General features: G+C 38.4%; 2 protein-coding genes across 2 annotated transcripts in view; one reads left to right on the forward strand and one right to left on the reverse strand.

Moving 5' to 3' along the window:
• Window positions 1-980: 980 nt before the first annotated feature.
• The window catches only part of LOC108557067 (leukocyte tyrosine kinase receptor), a 26,767-nt gene continuing 17,546 nt past the window's right edge, over window positions 981-10,201 (reverse strand). Inside the window, exons 2-17 of the mRNA XM_017913453.1 lie at window positions 6,855-7,074; window positions 6,514-6,776; window positions 6,284-6,439; window positions 5,757-5,893; window positions 5,515-5,681; window positions 5,258-5,445; window positions 5,041-5,200; window positions 4,252-4,540; window positions 4,040-4,191; window positions 3,783-3,982; window positions 3,364-3,612; window positions 3,199-3,297; window positions 2,471-3,143; window positions 1,979-2,414; window positions 1,439-1,645; window positions 981-1,380 (exon numbers count right to left, since the gene is read on the reverse strand). Of these exons, the coding sequence (XP_017768942.1) occupies window positions 1,150-1,380; window positions 1,439-1,645; window positions 1,979-2,414; window positions 2,471-3,143; window positions 3,199-3,297; window positions 3,364-3,612; window positions 3,783-3,982; window positions 4,040-4,191; window positions 4,252-4,540; window positions 5,041-5,200; window positions 5,258-5,445; window positions 5,515-5,681; window positions 5,757-5,893; window positions 6,284-6,439; window positions 6,514-6,776; window positions 6,855-7,074 (3,827 nt within the window). The 3' untranslated portion in view covers window positions 981-1,149. The remainder of the gene's footprint in view (window positions 1,381-1,438; window positions 1,646-1,978; window positions 2,415-2,470; window positions 3,144-3,198; window positions 3,298-3,363; window positions 3,613-3,782; window positions 3,983-4,039; window positions 4,192-4,251; window positions 4,541-5,040; window positions 5,201-5,257; window positions 5,446-5,514; window positions 5,682-5,756; window positions 5,894-6,283; window positions 6,440-6,513; window positions 6,777-6,854; window positions 7,075-10,201) is intronic.
• LOC108557068 (inactive peptidyl-prolyl cis-trans isomerase FKBP6) lies at window positions 8,014-9,563 on the forward strand. The gene is made up of 2 exons (XM_017913454.1): window positions 8,014-8,151; window positions 8,209-9,563. The coding sequence occupies exons 1-2, from the start codon at window positions 8,087-8,089 to the stop codon at window positions 9,485-9,487; spliced, it is 1,344 nt and encodes a 447-aa protein (XP_017768943.1). The 5' UTR covers window positions 8,014-8,086; the 3' UTR covers window positions 9,488-9,563.

Below are 10,201 nucleotides of genomic sequence, written 5' to 3' on the forward strand. Positions count from 1 at the left end.
AAAATAATACCATATCTTCAACCACAACCAGAGTTTAGTTTCTTTTCGTTCCTTCTCCCATATTTCATATAAATATTCGTTAATGTATTTACTTTTCATCATCCTCGTTTTGTTTATTATTATTAATATTAATATATCATCATTATTAATTATCATAATTTTTTTTCCTTCATTTTTATAAAATTGAAAAGCGAAATGAGCAAAACTTCAAGTTATTCCACAACCATTTTTTTTAAATGTACTACCGACTGAAGCCCAAACGAAAGAATCAATAAAAATATATTTTTTTTTTGTTTCTTGTTGTTATTAAACATTTAATTACGTATTATTATTATTTTTTTGTAATAATTTTCTGTGAAACTAACGCTCTAAACAAACAATTTTTGGACATCCGCGAATGCTGTATGTGCTCTTAGGTGGATGGTCGTGTTTATCGTCTAGCTGGGAGCCTCACTGATGATGTATCAATAAGAAAACATCGAAGCAGGTTGATGCGATCATCCACGGAGGATCCAGCATGCGCGGATCTTTCATCATCAGTGGATTAGTGGTGGATCGAGTAATGGACTGATGATGAGTACCCTGTTCATATATGTCTTCGCTTAATGGAGAGAGTACGTTAATTTCTCTGCATCAAGTATATGTATTTCATTAATAGTAAGTTCATTTAGAGACTAACAGTATATAGCTGTTTCACATCATAGTAGTCACATGTACTAAATCTAAATTACTCGTTAGTGGACAGGACTTCTAATTCCAATTAGGAAGAAAGTAAAGTAAATAAAAGTTAAACAAAATACCAAAAGGAGATCCAAGTTCGAGGCTTCTGTTTGTTTTGTTCAGGGGTCGTAACATTCACAACCGATAATCAATCACTCGCTGTTCTCGACAATATAATTTTCGTTAAACAATACTGCATCAAAGTTTCTGATAAAAATATATATATTTTCATTCTCTTTGCTTGACTCTGTGATATTGTACTTTCCGTTTTCCCTGCCGCTCCTAAACCACACCACAAAATAATTCCTCGAAGCCAACAAGATCAAGCGTTAACTTTTGAAGAAACAAAAAAAAACAAAGAAGAAAATAAAACGAAACTATTATTTTTGTTGGGGTTTTCTTCAAATGAATAAATAATAATCACTGCGCTTAACAGCTAATCTCCGATGTGTTTTTGTAGTTCGAAGATGGATTCGGGAAGGTTCCGTTCTGCACGATCCCGTTTCCCGTTAACTCGCCCTTGGGTTTTACGTTCGCGTACTTGGCCTGCTTTGCCAAAGCCGCTGCGTCCAAGGAGATGCCCGAGTTTAGATTGGAGTCGGCTTTCGCTGATATGGACGAGGCTTGTTGCTGTTTATGATTGACCTCTTCGGCATCGATCTGCAAATGAATAGTAAATTGTAACGAAATTGGTTTGGATTTAAGCATTTCGTCTCACCAAATCCAGTGCTTCCTCGCTGTTGACCTCGGATTCTTGTAGTAGAGGCTGCGTCGATTTCGATTGTGGTAGAACGAATGATGTCTCCCAGCTCTCGAACTTCTCAGGTAACAGTTTATCTATCGAGGATGTCGATCCTGTGGGTTGATGCTGCGGCACCGGTATTGGCGTATGATTTGGTATCAGGTAGTCTGCAGATTGTGGAACCTAACAAGATAATAAAAAAAAATTAGTAACAACTCAATTGTATAATTATAAAAATTGAAGATAAAAATTTAGTCGTTTACATCTTAAACGCATATTGCATTTCTTTTAGAATTTCGTACGCAAAGACTTTGATTAAATACAACAGTGGTTGATTTGATTGGATGAAATAATAGAGAATAGTATTGTTTGGTTTTTATAATGAACATTTAACAATGCTGTCGTTGATTTGGAGATGATTATATGTATATTTCAGACAAACTAAAAGTTTGGAATCGCTGTTCTCGTTAATTAATGAACGAGTGTTTTGAATCGAGATTAATTAAACGGCAATACCTGCAGACAATTGTCGTCGGATGAGTTGGGTCTCATGACGGTGGCATCCCTTTCGTGCGAAGGCGGACGATTGAAGATGGGTAGAGGAGCGCTCATGACCTGCGGATCCTGTACACAATAGCCTAGCCGCTCCAAAATCAACGTGAACGTGGGTCTTTGTTCGGGAGTCGGATGCCAGCATTGGGTCATGATACCGTAGATCGGTCCAGGACAATTGGCCGGAGGCTCCAACCTCCCGCCGCTCGTCACCAGCTGCATAACATCCCGATTCGCGCATCCTGTATAAGGCATGTAACCCATAGACATTATCTCCCAAAGAAGTACACCGAACGACCAAACATCTGTTTTACTCGTGAATATACCATCGAGGAAAGCCTCCGGAGGCATCCATTTGATCGGAAGCATCGCTTTACCACCTTTCCTATAGTAATCAGACCTGCAAAAACGAAAGCAGTTAACCAAAACCATTTCAAATGTTAACAAAAATAATACCTGTAGATATCCCGTGACATTCCGAAATCTGCGATTTTCACAACACGACCTGGACCTTTCGTGGTCAACAAACAGTTCCTAGCCGCAATATCCCGATGGATGAACCTGTTATCTTCAAGATATTTGCAACCTTTCGCGACATCTACAGAGATCAGAACCAAATCCTTCATGGATAGTGGACTTCCCCTCTCCGGCTTCGGTCGCGACTCTCTTAGGAAGTTTTTCAGGTCACCTCCGGCGAGTAATTCGAGCACGATGAACCGCGGATGCTTATCGAAGCAAACTCCGATGAAATGCACGATGTTCGGATGGTTGAACTTGGACATTATCAGCGCCTCCATCAGGAAATCCATTTCCGCCTGATTCGTTGACATCTCCGGTAAAGTTTTCACAGCGACAGGAAGCTCCACCGTATCGCCGGATCTTTGCCTATAGAAACCCTGATATACCTCTCCAAAAGCACCTTGTCCGAGGGCCTTAACCAATCTCAGCTGATCCCGAGGTATATCCTTAAGATCTTTCAACGTGTAAATGACACCTCCGAACTCGTAATTCGGATTGTATTCTGTCATCATGCTGTCCGAAGCAATTCGAAGACGATTCAACTGCAAATCCGGACCAGTGAGCATTTTTCGGCGCATCACCTCTTCTGTCCTCTTCTGGTAACGATTATCTACAAAACATATAACATCAATAACAATTTCTAAATGATTTTATTAACAACTTACACATTCCAAAGCAGATGCATCCAATGGTTATAGTCACAACTGCAACGGCGACAACGAGCACATGGGTGTACCAAGCTGGATAACTTTGTCCGTTATCGCCTATTAAGCAAATAAAATGGATTTAGTTCGGTTGAAAATGTTTGGGTTAATGAGTGAATGAAATACTTGGCAAGCAGGTCCTTCCATTATCGTCCAGAATCCACGTTTTTGGACATATGCACGTCGTTAATGAACGCTTTGCATCGAGCGCCAAACATCTGTAATCGCATAAGCATCCTGGCACTGCGGGAATGATGAAGATTACTCCAGGTCCTCGATGGTATCCCGACTCTACTTGAGAGTAATTCGACAGGGATTTCGATGTATCGATATACGAATATCCTCCTTCTCCGTTCGTTGTATTTGATGATCCACCTATTATTAAAGAGTAATTTAACTATCAGAATTAGATATTATAAAACTATACCACATGTTTGAAGACCTACCTATCATCAAGTAGTAATAGTAATATGAATAAATATCAAAATTTATATACTTGTTTAAGATAGATGTTTTCTATACTTTAATGTAAATAAAACAATTACCTGAATATCCTCCACCGCCGCCTCCGTAAACGCATCCTCCTCCCCCACCGCCGAATCCACCATTCCCTTGTCCTTGTGTAGATGTATAGCAGGCTTCGCCTCCGAATGCTCCGGAGAGGAAGGCTTGACCCTGTCTCGACTGATGATCCAGTGCTATTTTCCCTGGATACGGCTCCCATCCACCACCAGAACCAGCGGATCTTTCAAACCAAACATTCAATAAAACTCTCCGACATAAGCACATCAAATCTACTCACTTCTCTCCATACATCTTCCCCGAAATTGCTGCTCTGGTGTTGTTGATACCCTGTCCATGCTGGAGACCGGTATCTTCGAATTTTCCAAACCCGATGCCTCCGCCGCCTGAAGCTACGGCGATCGGTATAAAATCTCTGGTTTTCTTTGATTTCTGAGAAAAAAAAAAAGAAATAAACACCGACAAGTTGTTGTTAATAAAGTTGATGGTTACAATGAAGAGGAATGTGGCGCCGCCTCCTCCTCCACCACCATCGGCGATCTCCATGTTGAGGACGCCTCGGATTCCGGAAATATTATCGTAATTAGTCCCTCTCATCGGTCGACAAGCCGAACTCGTCTTGTCGCCTAATATCTTGACGCACGCACTCGTCCCTTCCTGTCCTATCAACATGTACAGCTCTTGCCCTTTCCTCAGCTCCAACACGACACGGATCATTGCACCCTTCGATGAACCCATACCGCTGCTACCTTTACCACCGCTTGCTCCATACAAAATAAACCTAAAATAAAAGAATTACACAATAAGAAAATATGAAAACGTCTACAGCAATTTATTCGAATTACAATTAAATTGCGTTAAATCTTTCATTGCTTCATTACATTTGGTTTGAATTTTATTTTAGTGATTCATTTAATAAAATCGGAAAACGTTTTGCAACATATTTTACAATGAATATTGCAGCTATTATTAGAACATGGTTTGCATTTAATATGATTCTACTTCACTGAATAATTGTAAAAGTGTAATAACGTTATTTAATAGACCGTTATGTAATTACATCAAAAACTATCATTACGCAGATGATAGGTTTTAATTAATAATTTGATGTAACTGCTTGGGTTATGGCATTAATTTATGAATGTCTGTTTATATGTAATATATACTGTGCACACCCGATGTAACAGTTACAAATGGTCCATAACTGTCCCATTTACCATGCTTTTCGCGCAAACACAGAGCAAGAGAGAGAGAGAAGTAAGCAATTATAATGAAACATACGTGTAATAATTATCGGAGGGGACGATCCATCTCTGCACTCCGTTCAATCCCGGCTCCCGCAGAACCCTGACGATGACCTCCGTACCCGTGTAAGCCGTTGTGCAGTTATCTTGCACAGGTCCGAATCTGCCAGAGACGTTGCAAGTAGAGATTTCATAATCTGAAAAAGGAAAACCGTGTTCTCTTCTATGACATTAAACGAGCTTAAACAACTCACAAGTTTCGTTGGCAAAATCTTTCTGGACTTCCGAAGGTGGCTCTGTATTGGGATCCCAATAGTTGTAACCCTTCAACTCTTCGCTCGGTATATTCAGCCCGAAACATTCCGGACTGAGTGAGACGTCGTCGATGGCGATGTCGTTCACGAAGATTATACCTTTACGAACTTCAAAATGCAAGAAGTATCTGCATAAATCAAACAAGAGAAATTAATTAAATAAAAACGTAAGCATAGAGATTTTCTTTTGGTATTACTTGTAGGTGATGTTGGGTAGTACGATGACTTGCCGGAACCAGGGATCCGGGAAGCTGTTGAAGCTCCAAAATAGGTCGGTGGAAACGTTCTCTTTCGGACGAAGCTCGGTGACTTGTAGCATGAAACCACTTTTGTGATTGCTGGATTGGTGCAAATAAAAGCGGATCTGTATGGAAACAGAAAGAAAGATGTGGTTAGTTTCATGTTTACTTCCTGGTTTCATTTGCTCCTTATTACTCACCATGCAGGAATTGTAATATCTTGATGAGGTGTTTCCGTGCACCCTGGGCGGTGGATTAAATATGACGCTCTTCAGGGTTGCTGTGCTCGCAAACGACGCGTTGCTCCCTTTCACAGCTTTCACGTATAAATATTTACCTAACAAATAATTAAAGCACGTTAACTACTAAGTCCTACAAATATTATATCTTGAGAAACATTATTTACGTCCGAATCAACGTAGGAATTAAGAAATCTCAAGAAGTTGTCTCTTTAGATTTTAACATATTTCTCAACTAATATGAGAGCTACAGCAAATATTTAATATACAGCTTTATGATAAAACTCCAAGAAATATAATTACTTTATTGATAAAGCTGTATAAATCTTGTAATTTATTGTAATAATTGAAATCCCAAGTTGTGACTTTAAATTTTAACGTAAATCTTATTTGTATCCTTTGAGGATTTCTTGTAAATCAAATTTTGAATGGTTAAGTTGGATGCATCGCAATTTGGAGATTGCAAGTGAATCAAAATGCAAACTCACCTGTGCTATTGCGGTAGGTGTGATCGAAGACGGTGTTATTAGAGTTGGCAGCTGTAGTTTCGTTGTACCTGATCCACTCCAAGGCTTTTCCATCGATGTTGTACCATCCGCACCATCCGTGCTCAAAGTTGCATCTACCACCAAACGGTATTTTATCTGCAGCAAAGAACAACAAGAAAAAAGGGAATCAACATCATAATCTGGAGATCCAAATAAAAAGTACGAAATACCGCAATTTTGAGTCTCATCATCTCCTCTTGGACAATCGCTGGTGATGTCGCAGACCTCGCTGTTGCTTATGCATTCGTTCGTGTTGCTGCATTGGTATTGATTCGGGGTGCACGGTCCGCTCTTGTCCCTCTCCGGGTAACACTTCAACAGTTTGATGTTATCGAACGCCACCAATCCTTCGTAATTTCCCGCTTGAACCACCTCCAGCATCACCTGGAACTTCTGCGATATCGTGCCGATTGTCTTCTCGTACTTGATCCAACTACACCGCAAACAAAAGAACAATAATACAACAATCCTCCAATTTGATCTATGCAAATTCTAATTCCGAATTCATCACCTTCTGGCATCGTCGCCCGGTATCTGCTCCAGCATAACTTGGGTCACGTTATTCACGTTATGCACGTTATGCAAAACCACCCTCACCAAACTGCTGTTCATCTTCTCCTGGTACATCCGGAATTGAATTTTGCAGCTGGCTCGAGTCGGATCCAGCAACGGACTCGTCACCGTCCAATCCATTTCCTTCTTAGATTTCAGCCTAAGCAACAGAAAATGACCTGAAACACACACACACATTTTATTTCAGTAAGGTAAACATGGGAAAATCAGTAATAATAATTGGCGCGCTCGTTTAGCTAAAGTCCACAAATCCGCGTTCCTCCTCTCAACGATAGTTTGCAAATGCGTATTTAATTAAAGGTGGATTAATTAATTAAATATTGATTCGCGTCTAATGCCGCGAAATCTATGCGTACATATCGGAATGGTCGGAAAATAATTTAACGCAGATTCGTGTATCGTTCGATAAATTACAGCATTAAGGTAAGTCTCGATTGTTAAAATTCGTTTGTTTGCTCATCCGATTTGCGGTTAAACTGAATATAGATTCACCATTGTCAATTTTGAAATGCCGCAAATCGATAACGTATTCCAACGAACAGATCTATTCGCATTGTTTCAATTATAAATACATAATATATAAACGTACAGCAATTACGTGAAAATCCTACGGTTTAGTATTTCAATTCATTAATTTGAACTATAATAGTCGGAAAGATCTATGTTTAATAGCAAGCTATAACGATTCAACTGTTTTGTTGCTTCATACATTGATTTTCAATCCAATTATTTATGATTATAGCAATAATTATTATTACTAGAATATAATAAAAGAATTAGTATACTATTGATTTTGTATTATGAGAAGTATCAAAAACATATGATTTTAACTATGATAAACTCTTTGATTTTAATAACTAAAAATTTTCTATTATTGCTCCATTATGAAATAAAAGTTTCATATACATTTAATTAATTAATATCATTTTATGTAGTATTAGATAAGAATAAGTATTAATTAGTCTATTTGGAATTTCTTTATTTGAAATTTAAATTACTTAAGCGTTTCTAAACGATATGAGTCGAGAAGTAACGAAATTTAAAATAACGTCAGCAGTTTCTCTTGTGTGCTGGCTTCCTGTTTACAGGTAGTTTGTGTTCTTGCTCAATTGTTGTTTATATAATTATTATATATTATTATCGCTTTTTGTAAAAGTTTATAAGAAAGACATGGATTCTGACAGTGAGAATCATGATATGCCTATTGTAAACTTTAAAGAGCCCATCGATTTAAAGTAAGTTGTTAATACAGTATTTTTGAGGTTAAATTAACATTTCTTATATTGTTTTAGTAAATTGAAGGAAGGTAAAGATGTTACCTTCGAAGTGAATCTATCAGATTTCAAGAATGCTGAAGAGGATGAAGAGAAGAGATATGGAGGAGAATTGGCGGCTGAAAACCTGAACATTGAGTGTCTTGGGTTGCAAGATGACGATGAGTATCTTGATGCTGAGCCCTTTTCCATCCTCGCTGAGAAAATGACTAAGCTTGATAAAGATGGTTACATCAAGAAGAGGATTTTGAGGAAAGGTGTTGGTGATGTTGTACCAGCAAGCAGTGTTGTTTACATTGATTACAATGCTTATAGAGAATATGATGATGAGCCATTTGATTCAACCTACATTCGTAATAAGCAGCAGAGATTCTGTATTGGACAAGGTGAGGTCGTGGTGGGGCTGGATATTGGCGTACAGACGATGAGATTGAACGAGAAATCGCAGTTTTTGGTAGCACCGGAGTACGCTTTCGGCGCTTTGGGTTGCCTGGATAGGATCCCGAAGAACGCGACGATTTTGTACGAGGTCGTCCTGTCGAAGATCGTTGACTCCGGAGCGGCTCAATCTTTCGACGAGATCGCAGTCAACGAAAAGAAGGACTTCAAAGATATTTACAAATACTGCCTGGCGATGTGCGAGAAGGCCAAGGAGCTGGTGACGCAGAGACAGCTGTACAAAGCGGCCATCCGCGAATACAATAAGGTCTCCGTCTATTTGGAGAGCTGCAATTTGGCCGATTACGATGAGCAGATGGAACAGCAGAAGTTACTCTTGCGCGTCTACACCAATTTAGCTGTTTGCTATATGAAGGTGGATCAGGCCAAGAAATGCTGCACCGCTTGCAACAACGCTTACAAAATCTGCAAAGGTTCGAATCTATCTGTACCAACGAAGGTGTACTACAACAATGCCAAAGCGTTGATGGTTCTGAATAATTTGAAAATTGCCGAGGCGAGATTGAGGCAAGCCGCGGAGAAGAACAGAGATAGCCCGGAGATAGTCAGATGCTATCTAGAGTTGAGCAGAATGCAGGAGCAGCAGAAGGCTCGTGATAAATTGCTGGCCACATCTTTGGTAGCGGGAAGCGGGAATTTTAGACAGTGTGTGAAGAGGATGTGCGAAGGTCTGAAGATAGATTCCACAACGTCGCAGTACTCTCTTCCGAAATTGACTCTTGACCAGCAGACCATCGCCGAGGAGGAGGCCAAGAATCACGGACTGTTTTTCGAGCAGTGCTCTTTCGATGGCGATATTTATCTTCTCAAGAAGGAAATCAATGCTGTTAATGCTTAATTTTGTTTACCATTTCCAATTTATATTTTTATACAACCGTAATGGTATTTGTTTCGTTTAGAATTTTTTTGATATATTATTTGTTTTATATATATTTTCAACAGTTGTGAACAAAATGTATTATTTTATTTAGATTTAAGGAAACGAAGTATTATTATTTTTTTTTTTCTGTTAATAGAGGTTTAGATCTGTTACTTTTATTGTTGATGAATACTTTTATAATTAAAGGAAAAAGTACTGATTATATGCACTTTCACTCATTAATACCCTCATTACTATAATATCAATATAAGCAGTTTTTAAGCGTCGAAAAAGCACAGACTTTACATTTTTGATTATATCTCGATAAGTGTTTGCGACAAATTCATTTTGAAGAAACCAAATTAAAGCTAAATATTCACATAGTTATTCAATTTATTTACATTTTTGCTGTTAAAGATGAGCAAATTTTTGCAAAGCTATGAAGAAAATCAAGATATTAAACAATATAATTTCCATATACAATATTATATGTATGGATCAAAAAACTAAAAGTTGTTTAAATTTCATCAAAAAATACTCATTACATGTAGTTTTCACATTGAACTATGTCATGAAACGTTTTCACAATGGAATGTACACAAAAAAAAAGCTGTTGTTACGTTGCCGATCCGTGACGTGATGTTGCTTTTAATACGTGCCAATTAGTTAACAAGTCTTTGTTTTGGTGGAATC

Source organism: Nicrophorus vespilloides, unplaced genomic scaffold (assembly GCF_001412225.1).
Source record: "Nicrophorus vespilloides isolate i.1.1-1 unplaced genomic scaffold, Nicve_v1.0, whole genome shotgun sequence".
In the NCBI taxonomy this organism is placed as follows: Eukaryota; Metazoa; Arthropoda; class Insecta; order Coleoptera; family Silphidae; genus Nicrophorus; species Nicrophorus vespilloides.